Here is a 23816-nt window from a genome sequence, read left to right on the forward strand (position 1 = left end):
TTTCATCCATTAGAGCAGCTTGAACTTCCTTGATTGTAAAATGCTGCACAAATGCAATTACAAACCTGCTTTGTTGCTGCTGCTGAACCCAAAACAGCACTGGCCACAACTTGAAGACACATGGAATTTTTTTGACATTTTTGAATCGAGACATTAGTTTCATGTCTTTGTGTACCTTTTAGCCGCATTTAATCAGTGTCCATCCATGGTTGTTGTCTAGATTCAGATCAATCTGTGCATTTTCATACACTCTTATGAGACTTGTAGATATCCATTGTATCTGACCTTGGGGCATAAAGGGCTACTGCAGACATACGGCTGATCGCAACATTTGCTAGGTGATTCAACACAGGGGCTTGATTTGTGCAAAAACAAATCTGATAAAGCTGGTGATTTGTCGCAAAAGAACTTTGTCTCATACTGGTTGTGACTCATTCTTAGGTAAAGTATAGGTAAATTACTTGTCTGACTCAGCCTGATCGCCAAACTGCTGTACAGGCACAATCTGTCTCACAGGAGAAAGAGACTGACACTAGAAAAAGGCTTGAAAGATGAGCACTTCAACGTGAATTCAAGTAAAATCTTATCACCCATTCCGGCTGGTGTACTGGTTAGGAGCGGTGGACTCTGATCTGGAGAACCGGATTTGATTCCCCTCCTCCATATGAGCGGTGGACGCTAATCTGGTGAACCAGGTTGGTTTCCCCACGCCTACACATGAAGCCACCTGGGTGACCTTGGGCTAGTCACAGCTGTTAGAGCTCTCTCAGTCTCACCTACTTCACAGGGGAAGAGCTCTTCTCAGTCTCACCTACTGTTATGGGGAGAGGAAGGGAAGGTGATTGTAAGCCGGTTTGATTCTTCCTTAAGTGGTAAAGTCAGCATATAAAAACCAACTCTTCTACTACTACTATTTCTGCTATGTACTTTGTAATACCACTTCATAAAACACACATAATAGAAAGACAAATACTATTGCTTATCACCAATTTTATTTCTTGACTTGCAAAATATCCATGATTATGATGGCTTCTTTATAGTATTTGAAGGAAGGCTTCTTTAAGTCATTCAGTCCTATAGCACTGTTTTTGGCATGTTTGGTTTTGTTCCAGGCACCAGGGCATGCCACCTGATATCATATAAGTGGATGAATACACCTGATCTACAGGATTCTTACACCCTTTGGGGTAGTGACCCCCCCCATTGCACAAGACATCATTCATGTTATGCCAAGTACACATGTTGTGAGATACAGCCTTGATAGCATGAGAAGTATTCTCATGAGCTCAAATATCAAAACATGAGTACATCACAGAATGGCATAGAACATACATATTCCTCCTGACACTGTTTCACAGATAATATGAGTTTACAACAGGCTAGGTAAAGTCTTCCCTTGACTATTTAATAGAGGAAGATGAGCAAACTTGCAGTGTTTGAATCTATTTCCAACCCCCTTTCTCTTTCCTAATTCTGTATATGGCATTCTGCACAAAAATGCTATATTGTTGGGGCAGCTGAGACCAGGGGTCCAGAAAGAGAATTTCATTCAAGAATTACTGTTCCCTGCTGTAACTATTCATGCAAAACCACAAAGCAAGAATTATGCCCCTTCTTGGGGTAGCGTCCTCAGTTGGGCAAGTAAGCTACTTATCAATTTCTCATACAGCATTTGATAGGAAGCATTCATTGGGTACATTATCAGTCTGGTCATGAATTATGTCAGATTCCGATTTTTTCATGTCAAGTTTAATATGATGTAGATGCCTTATGTAACCACAATTACTACAAAACATGGAGCCCTGCTTCAACTGTTGATAAATTCTGCAGTTTTGCGTAGATCACCATGAGAAACTGTTAACATAAGGACTCTTGTCTTCTGTTACATTTTATGAAGTGTTATAAACCACATTGTAATGGGGGGGGGATCCTTTCTACATGTCTTTTGCATGAAAAAAGATGGAAGTAGTTAGTTATGCATTACATTCTATTCTATTAGCCCGATCCATTATTTTAATGGGTCTAACTTTCTCAAGGAAAATTGCTGGCACTGTAATATTATACTCTGGATGTTAGCCAAAATGTTCCTTCTCTCATCACCAGACCTGCCATCTCTTAATGTTATCATGAGAGGGGGCACACTTAAAAAAAAAATGCATAACAAAATTCCAAGAATACCCTGCTCTGAAATTCTGATTGCTAAATGAGACAAATATATACTACTAAGATGAATACCCACCAGCCTGCTAGTCCGGTTTTTAAAGTTGCCATAATTTCCCTAGAAAGTATACAAAACCTTTTCCTTTTGATCTTTTAAATATAATTTCTTATGCAATAAACTTTAAAATTATTAAAACCAGTTCCCAATTACTAATCAGTTAAGTAGTTAAAACAAGAGGCTCTCATCATAAATGCATAGGGCCATGGAGGCCTGAAGAAGCAGTCAGGGGCCCAAAATGTAAATTGTTGGCAAACATAGACAGAAAAGAGGGGTAGGGAAGCCAGCTCTGATGACAAACCATTGCTGCCCTGGTCTTACTAGAAAGAAGAGTTGGTTTTTACATGCCGACTTTCTATACCTTTTAAGGAGAATCAAACTGGCTTACAATCTCCTTTGCTTCTTCTCCCCACACACACACCTTGTGAGGTAGGTGAGGCTGAGAGAGTGTTCAAAGAGAACTGTGACTAGCCTAAGGTCACCCAGTTGGCTTCATGTGTAGGAGTGGGGAATCAAACACGGTTCTCCAGATTAGAATCGGCCACTCTTAACCACTACACCTCGCTGGCTCTAAAAAGGAAGCTCCACCCGACCAGGGCAGAGAAGGCCCTGGCCCTAGTTGAGAACAACAGGACACTCTGTGGGCCAGGGACCACCAGTAAGTTGTTATTAGTGGAGTGTAAGGCTCTCTGGGGGGATTTACCAGGAAAGTCGGCCTCGAAGATACAATGACTGCAGACCGTATAAAGCTTTACAGGTTAAAACCAGCACTTGAACCCAATCAGGTGCTCCACCTGGAGCCAGTGCAGTTGGTGAAGCACTGGCTGAATATGGGCCCTCAGTGAGGTCCCGTGAGGACCTTTGCTGGGGCATTCTGTACCAGCAGGAGCTTCTGGGTCAGTCTTGATCTTGATACCAGGATTTTGTCTTGATACCAAGATTTTGTAGGGTCTACATGACCAGTGCCCTGACCGTGATGGCCCAGGCTAGCCTGATCTCGTCAGATCTCAGAAGCTAAGCAGGGTCAGCCCTGGTTAGTATTTGGATGGGAGACCACCAAGGAATACCAGGGTTGCTGTGCAGAGGAAGGCACTGGCAAACCATCTCTGTTAGTCTCTTGCCATGAAAACCCCAAAAGGGGGTCGCCATAAGCCGGCTGCGACTTGACGGCACTTCACCCACACACACACACACGACCAGCAGTGGAGAATCTTATGCTTATTCTTGAATTAGGCAGTTCAGAACAGCAATCTTATTTAGTAGAACTATCTACACCACTCTAGCAACATGAAATATAAAGTTTTAGGAAATATTGTGTAAACAGACCTTTTATAGGATAATTTTTTAAGTCATTGTGTAACATTGGTTTTGAACGGGGACATTCATAATCTGATACACTAATCACAACATTATCCTGGTTATACTACATATCGACTGTCAGTATATTCACAGTCCGATATATTAATAGGTATGTGTATTTAATAATTTATATAACACCTTCAGATTCTGAAGTATACAACAATAAACATATTTCTTAAAGCACAGCAGATAAAATTGCAGGATTTATATGCACTAAATTTAATTTTGGGCAATACCAACCTCAAGTAAATAAAGAAAATGAAGAAAACCGGTTTAGCACATAACATAAGAACCAGAACTTTGTTTTGTTCTTAGAAGCTAGAAATTGTGTGGCTTGTTCAAGATAAATTCTCATTATATATATCAGCAAGCAAACTTGCATTAATGGAATTATATGAACAGTCTTCAAAGGGTGTTATGTATGGAGCGGGAAGCTGGTTTTGTGTTGAGCTTGTTCTTGCTAGGCTCCTGACTTGCGTGTAAGGCATGTTGCAGTAAATCAGAGTATGGATGACCATGATCAAAGCATGTCTAGCCAAGAAGTAATGCTGCTGGCAAATGCTGCTGGTTGAAACTAGTCAATGGACTTAAGAGGGCATAACTCTTCTTAGGATTGTACTCTAAAGGAATTGTAGTACATGTTTACCTGCAGCAACGGATCTAAGATGTGACCCTGATTGGGGAACTACAAACCCATCCAAAACAGGCTGATTCCTCATTCCCTGGTTAGCACTACTGCTCCCCAAGAGTATCTCAGTCTCTTATGAACTGAGCTTTGGTTTACTGGCCCCTAACAGATAATTCGCACCTCCAGGCAGCTTTTACCAAGTGTCCATTTGTCCACGTTTCTCTGCTGAAAAGGAGATGTAGAGTTTTCACTCAGAACCTGCCTCTCCCAGTAGCTTCACATAGATGTTCAAGAGCGTGGGGTACATGATGGAATCCTCCAGAATCCCATCCACATTTGAAAGAAGGTAAGCTATTCTGGTAAATACCTCACACATATGAGGCATCAAGAACACAATCCAGGACATTATATAAAAGTGGTTTTAGAAAAGTCATGGCAGAACCTACAGGTATTCAGATATAGCAAATGTCTAAACTGCTTCAATTGCTGTTAAGGACTGTTTGCACCCCCAACTAATTGGAAAGTAGTATATTTAGCCCGGACTTGTTTGTTTGAATTAGAAGAGGAAAGCAGCAATCAGTTTGACTGATGCTGAAACATACAGTTCCTGACCAGGAAAATGAAGCATAAATAAGCCAAAGGCCAAGCTAATTATGTTATGTAGTAGAAGGCTGTGTGAAAATTTCCAGGAGTGTACATTCTAAAGAGGTTTAGGAAGGTGTCTACTACACCTCCTATTCACCAAACCTGAGAATGATATGGAGCATCTTTTAGACCATACTCTGCCCTCTTAAATCCTTTACCTTCTTGGAAATATATCTGGGACATATGGCAAGATTTGAATTACATTTTCCTGAAAGAAGCTTGAATGTTATGGACTAGAGTGTTGGTCAGATATATCACCTCAACATACTCCTGTGCTCCAAAACAACCGCTGTTGGTCTGAAAATTTTCAGCACAAACTGCTCAGCTGGTAGAGGTTAGCACAGTGTGAATAAACTATTAGCACTTCTGAACTTGTTGTGTGAAGAGTTTGCATTATCTCATGCATTTCACAGTGCCTAGCTTTCAATGTACGTTATAAATAATAGGAACACATTGTGCATAGATTCAAACAATCAGCCACTATTCCAGAAGTTTAGGGTATATTTTGCATTCAACATCGTCTCTCCGCACAAATAAGGTATGGATGAGGTTGTAATGTCATGCCTAATTTTGGCTTAAGGTTTGGAATCAAAGCACTAGGAAAGTGCAAATGGAATCGTTGAAGCAACGAAGTAAAAAATAAAAACATTTCCATTCTGGCCAGCTGTTCTCCTAAACAGTGTCGTTTTCCTGAAGAAAATAAGACAAAAGACAACAATATTTAACAATGTCTCCCTCATCAAAAATGCTTGTATAATAAGGACATAATAGTGACACATTAAAAAACAACCAAGTAAATTTATGATGAGCCATTACTTGTGTATGATTTATCTTGAGTTTATATAACGTTCTAAAATAAACACATTGTAAAGAGAACAAAAAAAATTCCATTTGCTTAATTTTTATTATAAGCAGAATACCTGCAGATGTTACCATTCTTAGCTGAGCAAAGGGTATTTGGATCCTCTTCCAATGGGTACATTAATTGAGAGCACTTTAGGAAAAAACTTTCCAAGTACAAAACTGAAGTATTTAAGTAATGAAATTATTGGGATGATTGGCGTTTCCTTCTAGGAACACAATATGCTAACAAAATGGAACTGTCCTGCCAGGCCTGTAACTGAGGACAGCCGCATGTTTTTTACATAGTTGCTGGCCTCCACATCCTCCCCACATTTTTGATCTTGTGGGGTGGGGGGGTTTACACTGCCTGATTGAGTCTTTAGTGGCTATTTCCTGTTATAAGAATGCCATCTTGCTTTTACCTCTGTTGTGTTAAGGATATTGTGGTTTTAGCTTATGTTCTATGGTTTCAAAAATGTTGTTACCCGCTCTGAGCCCGGCCCGGCTGGGAATGGGGGTGAGCTATAAATGTAATAAATAAAATAAAAATAAAATAACAGACTGTGCGGGATTCCGATATCCTTCTCAAAATTAATGTATCCACTACAGGAGGATCCAAAAGCCCATCCCTCAGCTAAGAATGCTAACATCTGTAAACAGAGCCTGGGAAGGCTGCAGTTGTCAGAATTGTGCATCTTGTTAAGAGACATGGGCAGCATACTAGTTTATGTAGCTCATATACTTGTAGGTTTCTATGTTTATAAATAAATATATTTTTTAAAAAATAGGCAGAGGAAGCATTGGGCAAGTAGTGAAAAGGACTGAGGTTCTGTGGGGAAGAGGGAAGTTAGCTTTTCTCAGGAGAATAACCTCTTTCCAAGGTTGCCAGCCAAGTGCTGGCAACCGGAGGGAGAGTCTGGGACAATGTATTGATGTCATGGTGGTAATTGCATCATGAAACCAGAAATGACATCACTGTGTTGGGGCGCCACTATAGGGTGGATCTTGGAGCATTGCCCTGATGCAGCGACATCACTTCAGGTTTTGTGCCAGAATGCTGCCTTGGCATCTGCACAATATCCATTTATTTCCCAATTTGGTCCCACTGCTCTATGGAGTATCTGTGGGAGCCCAGGGGTGCTAAGCTGGCCTCCTGCCAAAGCAGACCTGGCACCCCTGCCTCTTTCTCTCAATCCATCCATACCCATCCAGAGAAAAATACATGAGACATGAAGAGAACATACAAAAATTAAAACTATTGCACTGAAAGGGTAATTTGTCCAATTACTATGGCAAAAATTAGTGGTGTAATTGATGTAAACAGGATAATTAGAATATTTGGCGCTAGATATGTTACGTCATGCTGACCAAATTTTATTTATTGCTTCTAGCGTAATGGATATGTATGCACTCTTACCTAATGAAAAAGGAACAAATGCTTCCTTCTTGACAAACTGTCCCGAGCTGTCCAAAAACCTCTCAGGCCAAAAAACTTCTGGGTTACTCCAGTACTTTTCATCAAAGTGTACAGAATAGAGGTTAGTAATTACTGTAGTTCCTTGAGGGATAGAATAACCACGCACAACGGTGTCCTTTGAAGTTGCATGGAAAATACCAAGTGGAGCTATATTACAGAATCTTAAAATTTCATGGATGACTGCCTCTGTGTATGGCATTTTGCACTTCTCTTCTAGGCAAGGAGTTCTGTTTGGCCCCACGACTAAATCAATTTCTTTATGCACTTGCTCTGTTAGACAAAAAAGCTTTCAGTTTATTGAAAAACAGTTTATACACAAGTGTGGTCATATTTGTTCTAAACAATTTAGATATAAAATCTCAGTATACAATATCAGCCAAGTCCTTCCTACTGTCTTGTTCTAATTTGTCTTCTTAGACATGTAGTAACCCTGCTATTTCTTGCACGTTATTGGCCTTTTGGCCCTACTGTGTGTAACAGTTTTTTCTCTGAATACACACCAATGTGTATGTATAGCTAGCAAATTACAAAGGTACTTCATGCATCAGGCAAAATGAGCTCCAGTTGGCAAAAGTTTAAGGATGCACTCAATATTTTTTATTTTAAAGGCAGGACAACTCAAGTTTTTACTGCAGGAGACACACACATGGCTACTCCTTTGGGATTAATCTGACCAATCCACTAAGGCGTTTTTCTCCTCACAAGCCACTTGGAGGTTGTTCAGAGCACACAGGCTCCACTTCAATGGCTCCCTTGTTGTCAGGTCCTTTCTCCAGTCTTAGCTCTGACATTAGGTGAATGTGTCGTTACTCTTGCAGTTGGAGACACCTGTGCAACTCAAGTGCCCCGTAATGAATCCAGCTCATATAAAATGCAAAACTAGCTCTTAATTAATTAACGTTGTAACAAGTTCAGCATGGTTCTGGAAAATCCTGTTCTCAGATGAATTAACGCACAACAATTTATATTTATATATATATATATATAATGAATATATATAAATAATATAAATATATATAAATAATGAGAGACTTGTCTTCTCAGAAAAGGCAAAATACTGTATTTTTCCGTGTATAAAATGCCCCCATGTATAGGACGACCCCTATTTTTTTGAACCAAAATTAAGGGGGAAAAGGGGTCATCTTATACATGGGGATGTCTTGGAAAAATACAGGCAGGGAAGCCTTCCCATGGGCACCACTCTCTTCTCCGCCCATCAGCTGACGGGCGGAGAAGAGAGCGGGGCCCATGAGAAACCTTCCCATGGGCACCACTCTCTTCCCTGCCCATATTATTCTGTGTATAAGAGACCCCCACCCCAATTTTAAAGTAAACTTTTACAGAAAAAAAACATTGTCATACACGGAAAAAAACAGTAATTCTGCTGTGACCATTCCCTTTGTGTCAATAAACCTTGAATTAGATCAGGCTATCTAATATGATATCAACAGTCCTAATATAATTCTACAACCAAGTTCTGATGCTTCATTTCTTTCCTCTATTATTCTTGTTTCCATAGTTTCGGTTTGAATTTTTTTTTCTCTTAAAATTGCATGCCACAGCATTTCACTGATATCCTACAAGCATCAGACAGTGTTGTCAATCCTCTTGAATTTGCTTTTGGATCAGTGCCTCAGCTATATACACAGATGACTTGCGTCCCCAGCCTAGCTGCTTATGTCCAACTGTGCTGCCTATAAATGTGGACACTGTGCACAGCCTTGGGCATCTTTCAATACTCCCTCCCCACCACAGAAGCCTGATACCTATGCCTCCAACATCTATTGTAGTCCTGCTACAAAATTGTCAAAACTAAATTAAATTAAAATATAACTAAAAAATGTAATTATCTGCCGTATAGGAAGAGTTGGGCAGCCAAGCTATAGTAAAGTACAATCCTGAATAGAGTTACACCCTTCTAAGCCCTTTAAGTCACCTCTCCTATTTACATTCGTTCCTGATTTATTTAGCACTTGGCTTTGAATGTGTGCATTCAATAAATGTTAAATTTCAAAGCCTGTTATGGAAATTTATAACTAGCTTGTTGGCATCATATATAGCAAGCACAACTTGTTTTCAACTTCTGTTATTATAAACGGAGTGCAAGAAATGTCTGTCCGTGACCACTGCCTATATGTGCTAAAGATACATGTAGGGAAAGACATTTACCTGCCATTAGACAGGAGCAACGCTTGCAGATGGCCATCCAACCTCTGCTTAAAGACCTTCAAAGACGGGGACTTCCTCCCCACCCCCCACCCCCCGAGGCAGGGCATTCCACCGTCAAACCGCCCTCACCGCCAGAAAGTTTTTCCTAATGTTTAGGTGGCATTGCTTTTCTCTTAGTTTAAATCCATTACTCCATGTCCTAGTCTCTGAAGCAACCGAGAACAAGCTAGTTCTCTCATTAACATGGCATCCCTTCAAATATTAAAACATGGCTATCATGTCACCCCTTAACCTGCTCTTCTCCAGACTAAATAAACCCAGCTCCTTAAGTCTCTCCTCATAAGGCATGGATTCCAGATCTTTGACCATTCTGGTCGCTCTCCTCTGGACATGCTCCAGATGAGGAGGATGCTGGATCCTCAGTAGTTCTTGAAGGTCCTGTGCTACCATATATGGCTCTACCCCACCTTCTGGTGACTGGCTGTGGGACGTTGTAGGTGAGGCCACAAGTCTTCCCTCTGGTCTATACCAGTCCGATGGAACCAGCTCAATATCTTTGCCATCAATCGCACCTGTCCTCCCTTCGATTTAATATTTTGCTGATGACATTTTTACTGGTCCTTGCAGTCGCCTTGGACCAACAGCTGGTTGACAGATCCAGGAAGGTATTTTATCCAGGTATGCAACTGGCCGAGGTCTCTGAGGTTTTCATCTTCTTCACAGCAAGGAAAACCTTATCTAGGTTTATAGTGTAATGTTTTATCACAATAACTAGTTGAATGGTCTTTAGAAATTGGTCTGGAGAACACAGTACAGGGCTATGCAGGAGTGAGCTCCCAAAAGGGGTCCCCTCAAGGGAGACATGAACTTGGGCCATGGACGGCCATCTCCAGGTCAGCATGCTAACCATGCTCCCAAGAGGCTGCTAGAAGGCATGAATAGCAGCATCTACCACGTTTTGGCTTATAATTGGTTCTCTTTCCCTGGTTACCATCCTAGCAGGCTGGGGAGTTCACTGCTAGCAGTTGGCCTGGCAGCGATATCTGCTGCGCCAAGACTTGAGGAATCTGTAATCAATGAAGTTGTTGCCTTATTTCCCCACTCTGTTGCTCTCTGTCATCCTTCTCACCCTCCCTCCTTGGCTGACCTCTACTCCAAGGACAAATATATTCAGATGTTTCAAATAAAGGTAAGCCAAGGTTCACATTACATATAAGAAAAATAACTATCAGGTTCTTCTGTTTCTACCCAGATCGCTCAAGCAGGGGACAATTATTTCTTGAATATTCAAGCCTGGTTTTTTCCAACCACAAAGTGCCCCTCCCCACCAAAATGTGCAACATCTCAGCAACTATTTGCAGTATACCACCACCACACCTTATATGATTCAGAAAACAGAAAATATACAAAATATTTAGTGACTAAACATCTGGCTATAGTATACTACAAAGATGAACAATGCCAAAACATTGCTTGACAAGCACAACCTTCATCATCTTACCTTGAATGTTAGGATAAAGAGCCATGAATAATACTGCCCATCTTAGAACATTGGTTGTAGTTTCTGTTCCAGCAATCATAATTTCTCCAACAGAGAAAATTAAATTTTCTGTTGAAAATGTGGACTCTGGGTCATTTTTATTTCTATCCATCTCATCTAAATATGCATCTATGAAATGTCGAGGTGACTGAGGTTTCCTGTTTTGTGAAGCGCGCTGAATAAGATGAAGAAGAAATTCATAGACTTCAGCTGCATTTTTAAAGAGCTGTTGGTGTTTTCCAAAAGGGAAGGCACCAATCCATGGGAAAGCATTATACAAAAAAGCCGCAGGACTAGCAGCCAATTCAATGTTTTCACTAAATATTTCAATCATATGTTGAAATTCAGTGTCTTCATATGTAAATCGTTCTCCAAAAATAATTACATTGGTAATATTTGAAACTGCACTTGTTATCAAGTGTTTCAGATCAAAAGGCTTGCCTTTATAGGTATCAATTGCCTCAAGAAAAATAACTGATTCTTCCGATATTTTGCATTCAAACGATTTTTGACCGTATCCAAAGATCCGAAAGCTGGTTACAGCTAACTTGCGATGCTCTGTCCAACCTCTGCCATATCTCGAGTTTAATAAACCTGAAACAAACAAGTATTAACATGCTTAACGAAGGATTTCATTTAGTTTCTCTGTTTCTTTCTAGTGTTTCTGATTTTTGTAGCTATGCCTACATGCAAAGACAAGTTGATAAAACGAATCTACCTATTTCAGAAGGGTCGTAGTAAAATTAAGTTAAAATTAAAATGCCTCAGAATTGTGCATAAGGATTGTAGTGATTCTTTGGCTCAACACTTATTAAAATTCAATCTAGCAAGGTGTAATGCAGCAAAAATACCATACAGATAAACCTGTTATTTGAAGGGCAGATTTTTACTGGCTCAGTGCCTTGTGAGAACAAAGTACTGGAGATGTATGGTTTTGCAGTTCCCTTTTATTTACAAACATAGCAAGGGGGGGCTGTAGTGGCATCTACGCAGACAGTATTAGTTCAGCTACAGGCAATGAGTCAAGAAATATGTCCAAAATTACTTTTAACACATGTTTCTAGAACAACAGCGTATCTCACCCATCATGCTGCATGGCAAACTGTTTTTTGTGATACTTCATACCGAAGTATGATGTTCAAGGGAATAAAAAGTCCCAGTAGGTATGACTAAAGTAGGTGTTTGGCTCCTGCTCCTAGCCTTTAACACTGTATTAGTCTCCAAAGGAAACAACACATTCTTGCAGTTCTGCAAACAAGCTAGCTTCCTGACAGCTAGTGCTTATTTGACCCATGGAAATAAGCACATGTCTGCAACAACACTAGAACTATCCTCAAATGGAGTAACGACAAATCATGTAACATCACAAAGACAAGACAAGAAAGGGAAAAAAATTACTCCAGTAGGCATACAAAAATGTGCATCATCTAACTTGATCTCCAGTTTAGTCAAACAAGGACTGTCACATTTCTTCCTCTGCTCTCAGCTGTGTAAGAAGCCTGTGTGTTCCATCTGGTATTGAAGAGATATGTCCTTCAATTCAGAAGGCTTTGGAGGAACCCAAAACCAGACATACCCAGACCACCTAATCTATACTCTATTCTAGATACTGCAGACCAGATACCTTTCCATCATAGCATGAAAAAACTTTCTTTCCCCTGATTACTCTCTCTTTTGTTTGTACTGAACGTGAAATCTGATGAACAGTTCCAGAGAACTCAAAAGCCTGCCCAGTTCAATGATATTATGATTGGTTGTAATAAGAGGTACGGTACCACTTTTGTTTTTGAGGTTTTCTCAAAAACCAGAGGCAGACTGGCCATTAAGGTCACTGGAAAGATGGTGTGCCGGTGGCCTGGGAAGTGCCCCTCTGGGCCAACAGAACTAAGGGCCATTCCCAGGGCAGCCCTAGCCAAAAAAGTGGGGACGGAGTGAGGAATGAAACCTTGCCGTAGCAAGGGACACGTCTTCATTGACCACCCTTGCTGCAGCTTAGCTAGACACTTTCTCCTTGTGACTGCCTGGGCAGGTGCTCCCTCCCTTGTTTCCCCCCCATAATCTGCCCCAGCTGCCACCTACTTTGTTTTTTTAAGTGGTGGTATAACTACAGGGAAAGCATTCTTTTATAAGAGAAATATGGAGTACAGTTTTTATGTATATTGCAGTGAACAGTCTGTCAAAGACTATTCCGCTTTGATCCAGATGAACATTTTCCTGGGTGCAAGGACTTCTGCACACAGAACAACCCCTCCCCCAGCAGTCTGAAATTCTCCACAGACGTCCTTGTCCCCCAGGAACAGGATCTCAGGGCACATTTTGGGCTGCCACCGGGGGGGAGGGGGGCAAGAAAGTTGCATTTTGTGGGTGGAAATCCTTGCGTCTGTGAAAACGCTACTCTGGATATAAGTTTAGTAATATTTCTTCAAATTAAATGCACCGGATATTATATATAAGTCTTTGTGGGATCAAGCAGTCTTATAGGGTAATCCAGCTGAAACCAGTATTATGGACCACATACACCTATGTACAATGGATTTTATTAGGGGAGTGTGTGTTGACTGCCAAAGTATTCTGGATGTGACAGGTGCTAGAACAACGATAGGCAGCTCTTTGACACGCCTTTCTGAGTACTGTTCTCCAATGTGGCACCTCCCCCTTGTTTCAGGAAAGTGGGCAAGGCCCTTGTCCAGTGGGGCTTGTGATTGGTAGGTTGTTCCCACCTTGTAAGCTGCTTTGAGATTTCTTAAGATAGAGAAAAGTGGGGTATAAAATCCAACTCTTCTTCTTGAAGCAGCCCACTGTTGGGGAAACAGGTCAGCTGTAAGCTGCCATGTAGGTCTCATACTGAGGATGGAAGTAAATGTGGCTCTTTTTGGTTGATGGCAATTGTGAATGTGGTTCTCCATAAACCGCAGACTGAGTATTACTATGTTAAAAAGATGGGTGGGTTTGGGAAGCCTTCAATCAAACACCAGTTTGCAGGGACATCTGAACATATGCACCTAGGCAAACTGGAGTTTTTTCCCATTAACTAGGATTTTGAAATGCATTTAAGCCATCTGCCCAGGCATCTGCATTCAGACATCATTGTAGACTGGAGCTTGAGTCCCAAACTACAAACCTTATATTAAAACTCTGCAAATGAAGGAGGGTGAATGCAAGCAGAGTAAACAAGCACATTTGTGGCAGTCATGAACACACAGTTTGTTGTGACATCTGAATGCAGCCATTCTTCCCAGCTCTACTCATCAATATGGAGAGGCAGCTTCATCCTTCATTTATTACCTCTGCACTTTGTAGTATGAGCCTTTGAAAGGCCAAGTTAAGGAGCAGATTATGAAAACATGTTATTTCAACATTATTTCCTCATTGTAAAGTATGAAAGAGATTTACAAGCAAAGGTCGAATGAGATAATAACTTAGTATAAAATCACATCTGTTAAATCAGCACATACCTCCCATTTTTGTCAGTTTCTTGAACAAAGGAAGAGGCGGCCGGTCTGCAAAGATGTCACTTTGCTGAACAAGGCATTCTTTTACTGCATCATAGCCATTCAGTACAATAGCTGATATACCTCCAAGATCAAGACTAAAGATCTTTAAAAAGAATAAATGATATTTTATGTCACTTACAAGCATGAAGCTAAAATAAGGATATATGTAAAACTTTAAAACTTATTGTTTCTTCTTCAGTTCATATTAGTATGCTATTATACCACATAACATTGCACAATGTCCACAAGTTTGCTGGAGAGTAGATATACAGTATTAGTTTTTTGGATCGCCGTACCATATTTATCCCAAATGCTAGGTAAACCACATAACAAACATTGATGTAAGAAAGATTATCATTGTATAATAAGGTATTATAATTTGTATTAATTCACTGATACAGTACTATGTTAATCAGGGTCGGTGCCAGTCATTTTTGCACCCAAGGCAAGCTTGGGCAAAAACGCATGGAAGGTTTGGCCTTGGATTTGCCGCTCTCTAGATGCACATTTTCGCCATCCAAATTCTCAAAACTCTGCATGGGGGCTTATTGTTGAGTTTTGAGAATTCGGATGGGGAAAATGTGCATTTAGAGAGCGGCAAATCCAAGGCAAAACCTCCCATGCGTTTTCGCCCAAGGTTAACTACTTGTGCCCCCCTTTGCTAACCAATTTTGAAAAACAGATGTCTTGTAGAAAAAATAAAAGCACAAAATGTTTTGTGTGTGTGTGTGTAAAGTGCCTTCAAGTTGCAGCCGACTTGGGGTTTTCAAGGCAAGAGACTAACAGGGGTGGTTTGCCAGTGCCTTCCTCGGCACAGCAACCCTGGTCTCCCATCCAAACACTAACCAGGGCTGACCCTGCTTAGCTTCTGAGATCTGACGAGATCAGGCTAGCCTGGGCCATCCAGGTCAGGACAAAATGTTTTATAAGATGTTATAATTAATTCTGTTCCATAGCAATGTTGTGGTACTTATCCCTCCTCTCCCCAAACACCGCCCACCTCAGGCTCCGCCCCAAAACCTCCCGCTGGTAGCAAAGAGGGACCTGGCAACCCTAGGCACAGACGTCTCAATTTCCGAGGGGGGGGAGGGGGGGCTGAACTTGGTTCAGGGCCATACTGAGTATTCTATATTAAATTATTTCTATATGAAGTCGTTTATATTTTCAAAAACTATATGCCATCAACAATTAATCAAGTGGTTTTAAAAACATACTTATTTCATTCATAATAGTCTGAATCTCAAAGAAAGAGGACTCTGCAAGAGGAGAGGAAAGATGTCATGAACTCCAATTTCAGTAAACATTTCATTCATTTATGAAAGGAAATACTTCCTCTTTTCCTTACAACTTAGGGTGAGTGTGTGTCTGGCACAATGTCACATAGTATGCTTGGTGGCTAATTGGGGATTTGAACTCTGGACTCCCCAGTCTTAGACCAACACTCTAACAATATCGAACAAGTAAATAACAGAGAACCCCGTCCTCCAATCTCCATGTAAGTTACATGAACTCCCTTTGCTTATCAAATCTGATTTAGGATGACTGGAACTTTTCAAAACACGATTAAGACTCTGCACCCCATTACCCAGGACTTTAAATTATCTTCCGACTAAAAAGACTGTTCAATTAGCAAAAATTGAATTAGCAGGCAAATAAAAACAACCTGAAAGACCTGAGCGGCATCGATAGCTTCCAATCGGCGGCCGCGGTGTGCAGGGGAGGAGGAGTATTCCTTAGCTTTCGATTTCCCTGTTTGGCTATTTTGGAAGAGTCCTCCAGGCACGTACTCAGGAAGTGACCTTTATAGGACTTGGAAATCAAAGAGGAGGGTCGAGCTGGATGTGCCTCACTCAGTGCAGCAACAAAATAGATCCTACCTTCTTTAATTAGAGTGAGAGTCACGGAAGGCTTACAACCTTGTATCTTCCTGTTCTGCCTAGCAACAGCACCAAAGCCAATAGACTCTCTTCATAACTCAGTAGCTTTCTAACACTGGATTGCCTGCTTACATTTATTTTTAGTCGGAGAAAAGGAGAAAAAGCCACAGAGAATCATGGAAATAAATTATCAGAAGATACAGGAAATGTTAGCTAAGCAAAAGGAATTAATAAATGAATTAGTAAAGAAGCAGCTTGAACAGGTCTCCAAGCAACAAGAAAAATCAGTTACACAAATGACTTTAATTATTACCCAGAAGTTTGCTGACATTATAAATGAGGTCAAGGAAATAAAAGACCAAGTTATACAAATGAAAGATGGCATGAACAAGATGGAACTTTCAATTAAAAATAATACGGTAGACTTGAAAGGACTTAAAAAAGACATGAAATCCCAAGCACAACACATTGAAGCAATACAACTCCAGGAACAACAAATGAAAGATCAATTAGCCATTCTGGATTTACAACAAAGAGAATATAATTTACGCATATGTAATTTACCGGAAAGACTTGGGGGTACCAGAGAAGATATCATCAGATCACTGGCTGCAATATTACATTTAAATGTACAAGAATTGAATGATGCAATAAAAAAGATATATAGAATTCCTTTATCAACACGGGTACAGAAAACAAAAGCCAGAGAGATCTTGATCTCCTTCTTTGACATCAGGATGAAAAATATTATCATGAAATTCCAACTGGAGAATCAACTGTGTCGATAACACACCACTGATAATTCTCAAAGACATTCCACATCACCTGATTGAAAAGAGAGCCATATATAAAGACTTTGTTGAATTGTTAAGAAATAAAGGAATAAAATACATCTGGTTGCTACCACAAGGCCTTACCTTTACTTACAAACAAATTAAACATGCTATCAACTCACTGGAAGATGTTGAAAATTTTTTGACAAGAAATAGTGAGCTGTCAACTCAAACTGTTGGAATACAAGAAGAAGATTCAACAGCCCACGGAGCTCAGGCTATTGACTGTTCCAGACAGGAGACCACTCCAAGAAAGAAAGCGAATGGCGATAGAAATTCCCGACAGAAGAAAAAGTATAAGAAGAAAGGCTGAGGAAGTTGGAAGAACACTAATTTGACTTTTAATATGGGAAAGGTGGGGGGTGGAGGAAAAATATTATCAATATGATTTTTTATTTGGGATATATAAGGTTTTTCTTTTAATTTTTTTAAAGATCTATACAAATTATTTTGAGATGAACAACCGGAGGGAATTATGTTATGAGATTTGTATCTCATTGTTTTTTAAATGTTTTTATTTCTCTTTCCTTCTTATTAACATTATATGACTATTGTTTATTGAAAGACACTAGATAAGGGGAAAGTATAATATGAATATGATGACTTATGAATTAGAACGTAAGAATGCAAAGGCGATTTTAGATATTTTAGAGAGGGAGGAAGACGGAGGGGAAGTCAATTATTTTTAATTGTATACAAATATTGAAGGCATACACCTAATAACTTTTTAAACTCTTTATTACGTTTTTTATTGATATATATATATAAAAAGACCAACACTCTAACAACTACATCATTCACATCCTGGATAGTCAGAACGAACCTCCAAATGGATCTCAGAATCCAGAGTAAATACCGGTTTCTCAGATACCCTGGCCTGAAAATATGGGAGCATTTGTTTGGTTGAACTAGAATCCAGGACAGCACAATCACCTCACTTTCCATATTTGGGGAACCAGCTTTATCTCTTCCTGTCCATGTACAGACACACAGAAACAAACAAACAAAAAAGGCTAAAGAGAGAAATATCCCTGTCTTTTCCATTTCTTTTTCTCTAAAGCTGCAAGTCCCAGGATACCAAAATCACATTAACTTCCAGTACGTTGTCTGTTTCGATGATCCACAGGTTCAGAGTAGGGGCTTTAGGCAGAACTTCCAAAAATCCCAAGGCAAAATAAGGTAGGACAGTGTAGGGGTGCTCCTGTGTGGCAAGGAAACGTCCCAAAGAAAAGCGGAGTTGGCAACCTCTGCACAAGTGGAGAGGATGAGGCTGCACAGTTTTGGCTGGTAGAGCAGTGATAGTTACAGAAGCCAGGACAAAAGAATTTCAAAGAAAAAAGGGCCAGGAATTCAGGGTGAGCCCAGGATGAGAATCTACTGATTTCTTGGCTCTGACTGAGTTAGAGATGCAGACTGAGTTAAGATACCTAGATATGCAGGAAATGTGATTATGTAAATTCACCAAAATATAAAGTTCAGGAAATACTGAGAGCAGTTGAGAGCCAGATAAAGGAATGGAGCAGGAGGTGGTTGATTTATTGCATCCTAAAATCTCACAGAATCCGAGGAGGAGGAGATTTTGGGAATGGGGGAAACTTCAAATTCTACTTCCAGTGATTTCTCACAGGCCCCCAGCTTTTCATACTAGATTATAATGTAGTCCATTCCAGCTCCATGTGCTTATGAGCTTCTTACTTATTTCCATATAGGAAATTGTGTAATTAGCAGTGTGCTTCTGCAGCATGAAGGAAATTGGTCATGGAAGATGCAAGAAATGTTGTAATCGGAAATAAACTTTTCTTTTGTAGTTAAACACTGATCTTCCAGCTAAAGGTTACCCTTCCTCCTTTCAGCTATCTGCAACCATCTTCAGCAGAAAATAAAAAATGCTATAAAGATGACAGGCAAATCTAAGCTTAAGAAAGAGTTCTGGAGCCCTTCAAAGCATGCTTTGAGTGTCCATGAGTGCTATGGCTCCCACCAAACTGTTTTAATATAATACAAATACAAACCAAAGAGCAAGCCCTGCTTTTCCTCCACCTCACTGGAACAAGGAGTGGGAGCCAGCATGGTGTAGTGGTTAAGAGCGATGGTTTGGAGCAGTGGACTCTGATCTGGAGAATCGGGTTTGATTCCCCACTCCTCCACATGAGCGGCGGAGGCTAATCTGGTGAACTGGATTTGTTTCCCCTCTCCTACACACGAAGCCAGCTGGGTGACCTCGGGCTAGTCACAGCTCTCTTAGAGCTCTCTCAGTCTCACCTACTTCACAGGGTGTCTGTTGTGGGGGAGGGGAAGGGAAGGTGATTTGAAAGTCAGCATATAAAAACCAACTCTTCTTCTTCTTCAGAAGAGCCTAGGAGGTGTTACCTTTGAGTAGGGTTGTCAGATCCCTTTGGGAGAGGGAGATCTCCTGCTCCTAGAGCAGTGGCAGCCAGAGGGAACGCTCAGAGCCCTCTTTGTGGGCGCGCGCGCCATCACCCCAGCACAGAGTTTGCCTGAGTTGGTTACTAGAAAGCCAGAGGGATGCGGGGCCAGGCTGCTTCCCTCCCCCTCTCCATGCGCGCCTGAGGGCATTTCTCACATCACTCACCCCTCTGCCCAGCAGCCCAATGGGAGCACTTCCTCCCTCCCGTCACATGCGGCAGGGTGACTCACATGCCGGGCAGCTCACATGCGGCATGAGGGTGCAGCGCGGATGGCAGCCTGTAGACTCTGTGGTGAAGGTGATTCCGTGGTGGGGTTGGAGAGGAGCTAGGTTGGAGGGGAGCATAGCTCACAGCATGGCATAGCTGGAGGGGAGCAGAGCGCTTGGGCCACAGTGCGGGCTTTGTGGCGCCTCCCACCTTTCAGTGAAATCCCCTACTAAAAGAGGAACACCCACTTACCCAGCATGTAATTAACCTGTGGAACTCCTTGCCACAGGATGTGGTGATGGCATCTAGCCTAGATGCCTTTAAGAGGGGATTGGACAAATTTCTGGAGGAAAAGTTACTAGCCCTGATGGGTATGTGCTATCTCCTTATTATAGATGTGGGCCACTGTGAGATACAGGAGCTGGACTAGATAGGTCCAACGCATGTCCAGCGGAGGTGAATCAAAGTTAGCAAATGTACTCAGATGCCTTTTTCAGAGCAGGCCAAAAGGTCTGCAAATTCAAAAGGAACCCCAGCTGAGAATCACTGCCGTAAATTGTTGATTCAGGAAATATCCATTTCTTTAGTGTTAACTAATAGTGTTGGCTATTTTTGTATAGGGATAGATTTGTTATTGTGTTTTTCTTTGAAGACAAAAGATGTTAATGTATGAGTTGTTTTTTCTAAACTAAAACCTCAGTATTCAGGTTAAATTGCCGTGTTGGCACTTTGCGATAAATAAGTGGGTTTGGGTTGCAGTTTGGGCACTCGGTCTCTAAAAGGTTCGCCATCACTGCCCTAGAGGTTGTTGACTGCCAGCACTCCAGTGGCTGGTGGGATGGGGGGAAATTAAAAATTGCTGTTGGTCATGGTAAATCCTATCCAGGAATCTCCAGAAATGGTAGAGAGGTTTCAGCTATGTTCTCTATGGGGCGAAAGACCCCGTTTAAACAACGCGAAACGGCTTAGGAAGAGGCGCGGCTGCATCTCTTCCCCACCGTCTGCGTACGCCGTCAGCTCAGGAACGGGCTGTAATTCCCTTCTCTTCGGAGGGAGTGAATTTTTTTTTAAATATTGAAAGTACGGTACTTTATTGAAATATCACTGAGGGCATCTAGCAAGGTGACCAACACAAGGCAACGTTTAAATTTTTCCACTTTTTTTCAAAAAGGTATCGAAAGTTATACAAGATATTTTAGATGGGAAATTATCTGCTTGGTTTATGGTCACAATAATGTAATACTTTCAAAACGCATAATTGTTAAAATGCCATCATACAGATTTACGAGCAGGGGTTAGGGGAATTCGTCCCATTGATTCCAATATATTTAGAGGCACTTTAAATTTCTTTTGTTTTAGGCACTTCCCGGAAGAGCATCTTTTCTGTTTTGCCATTTAGCAGATGAACTGTTAACAATCTTTGGATTCATGGAAAGCCCATAGACATGAAACACATAAGTCAAATGCACAGTCTTCTCGGCTACAGAGTCCACCTTTCTGTAAGGGATGATACTTAGCTGAGCACTAAGACCTAGGACAGGGTTTTAAAGCTTCATCACTCAAGAGAGTTTTGGAAACCTTTACATATGCTTCCTCGCTTACTAGTGGACTGATGAAGAGGACTGCATCCCAGAGGGATAGAATTCTTAACTAAGGATGCTTAGGGCTGCATCCTGACCTCTTGGACATGGATAAAACGTTGGGAAACGCAACAAAAACATATTATAGATTATGATCTGCCTTGCCATCAACCCTGCGAGGTAGGTCTCTATCATTTGCATTTTACATGCGTGAGGCACAGAGACAGCAGATCGCCCGGAAACACCGCCGAAGCCACCAGGCAGTGGAACTTGAACCTAGATCCAAGTGCAAAACCAAGACGACCAGAAAGATTCCCGTCAAGGTTTCAGTTATCCCAGCAATTTGCTACAGCCATTTTTGCATGGGAGGTTTTGCCTTAGATTTGCCACCCTCTAGATGCACATTTTCCCCGTCGGAATTCTCAAAACTCTGCGTGGGGGGGCTTATTTTGGAGTTCTGAGAATTCAGACGGGGGAAATGCGAATCCAAAGCCAAACCTCCCATGCACAAATGGCCTGTGTGTAATGATTAATGAAAAAACCCTCGTCGTTTGCAAGCCGCACCAGGATCCAGAGTCTAGCAGCAGCAGCAAAGCTTCGGCTTGGACCCCTGGCTCTTTCCCGCCCTCCTTCCAGCGCCCCTCCCTCCCAGGGCTGGTGCTTCCATTAGGCGAACTAGGCGGCCGCTTAGAGCGCAGTCTTCAGAGGGGTGCAGAAGTGGTCTGAGGGGCAGCTTTTAAACAAACTAGTTTCTTGAAAAAAAATGCAACTGATAATTTTATATATTAAGCTTAATATATTATTATTAATAATATTATTATTAATAATAATATATATATTATAATACATAAGCTAGCTATATATATTATAATATATTATATATAAATATATAACACATATATATTATATTAAGCTTAATATATAATATTAAGCTTAATATAATATATATGTGTTATATATTAATATATAATATATATTATAATTATATGTATATATATAATATATAGTATAAGTATTACAACATTGCTATGGAACAGAATTAATTATAACATCTTACAGAAAACATCTGGTGCTTTTATCTTTTTCTACAAGACATGTTTTTCAAAATTGGCTAGCATTGGGGGGGGGGGGGGGAGAGGACAAGTAGTTAACCTTAAGGGGCGAAAACGCATGGGAGGTTTTGCCTGGGATTTGCAGCTCTCTAAACGCACATTTCCCCCCAGCCAAATTCTCAGAACTCAACAATAAGCCCCCCATCCCACCCCATGCAAAGCTTTTGAGATTTCGGATGGGGGAAAAGATGCCAGTGCCTTCCTCTGCACAGCAACCCTGGACTTCCTTGGTGGTCCCCCATCCAAAGACTAACCAGGGCCGACCCTGCTTAGCTTCTGAGATCGGACGAGGTCAGGCAAGCCTGAGCCATCCAGGTCAGGGCCTACCCGAGCCAGCCCTCCCACAGCTCGCCTGGGGTGCCAAGGCGCCCGGCGCCGGCCCCTCCCCCGCCATACCTGCCCTTGCAGCTCGCTCTGCCTCTTCATGTAAACGTGAGGCTGCTCCGACGCCAAGGAGTGGATGTTGCCGATGAGCGGCAGCCTCACCGGGCCGGGGGGGAAACCCACCGGCCGCCGCTGCTTCAGCAGCTGCCTCACCACCAAGGCCAGCAGCAGCAGCAACAGCAGCAGCAGCAAGGCGACGGCGCCGGCCCCTGCGGCCGTGCCCTCTCCCGCCTGGCCCCCGGACCGCATCCCGGGCTCGCTCGGCCCTCTGCCCGCTCTCCTGGGACGCCCCGCCCCGCGCCTCCCGATAGGGCGGCGGCGAGGCTCGTCACGGGGCCGCGGGTGCGATTGGGCGAGCGCGCGAGGGGTCCGCCGCTTTGCCCCGCCCCCTCCTCCTCCTCCTCCCCCCGCGCCGCGGTTCCAATGCAGGGCTGCTGGTTAAGGGGAATCCTCTCTCTCCCTTTTTTCCCCTATAACATTTTTTTTATTGGTTCTTGTAGGTTATCCGGGCTGTGTGATATATTTTTTTATTGTTTTTTTTATATTACAGTATAATCCTGTATTTATATTACAATATATCCTCTCTCTCCTTTTTTTTCCCTATAACATTTTTTTATTGGTTCTTGTAGGTTATCCGGGCTGTGTGATAGATTTTTTATTGTTTTTTTATATTACAGTAGTGTCCATCATTCGTTAAGATGATTATGCGATATAAACAATATTTCTCTATTCTATATAACTAATTAATTCATATATTTGCGTTGACTTCCCCTCTCTCCTCCTCTGTCTTTTTTTGATAACTTTATTGTCTCCTTTGCATTTAATTTCTAATTCAATACAATACTTCATATATTAATCGGAACAATTCTTAAAATCTTATTACAGTAGTTTCCGTCATTCATTAAGATGATTTTGTGAGATTAACAATATTTCTCTATTCTATATAACTAATTAATTCATATATTTACTTCCCCTCTCTCCTCTGTCTTTTTTGATAACTTTATTGTCTCCTTTGCATTTA

The 23816-nt window shown here is 41.4% G+C and overlaps 1 protein-coding gene across 1 annotated transcript; it reads right to left on the bottom strand.

Moving 5' to 3' along the window:
* Positions 1–5359: 5359 nt before the first annotated feature.
* Positions 5360–23044, bottom strand: LOC130479146 (vitamin D 25-hydroxylase). Its single transcript, XM_056851487.1, has 5 exons — positions 22808–23044; positions 14335–14476; positions 10841–11473; positions 7111–7440; positions 5360–5540 (listed from the first exon to the last, which is right to left on the bottom strand). Exons 1-5 carry the CDS (start codon positions 23042–23044, stop codon positions 5362–5364), a joined length of 1521 nt encoding a protein of 506 aa, XP_056707465.1. The 3' UTR covers positions 5360–5361.
* Between the last annotated feature and the right edge of the window lie 772 nt (positions 23045–23816).

The sequence above is a fragment of the Euleptes europaea genome, chromosome 6 (assembly GCF_029931775.1).
Source record: "Euleptes europaea isolate rEulEur1 chromosome 6, rEulEur1.hap1, whole genome shotgun sequence".
Lineage (NCBI taxonomy): Eukaryota > Metazoa > Chordata > Lepidosauria > Squamata > Sphaerodactylidae > Euleptes > Euleptes europaea.

Excerpts from the sequence above, each read along its gene's own strand:
- LOC130479146 (XM_056851487.1), bottom strand. The coding sequence starts at position 23,044 with ATGCGGTCCGGGGGCCAGGCGGGAGAGGGCACGGCCGCAGGGGCCGGC. Across the intron at positions 7,441-10,840 it reads TCTTTATCCTAACATTCAAG|AGCAAGTGCATAAAGAAATT; the intron begins GTAAGATGATGA and ends TTTGTCTAACAG. Across the intron at positions 5,541-7,110 it reads ATTTGTTCCTTTTTCATTAG|GAAAACGACACTGTTTAGGA; the intron begins GTAAGAGTGCAT and ends TATTTTCTTCAG.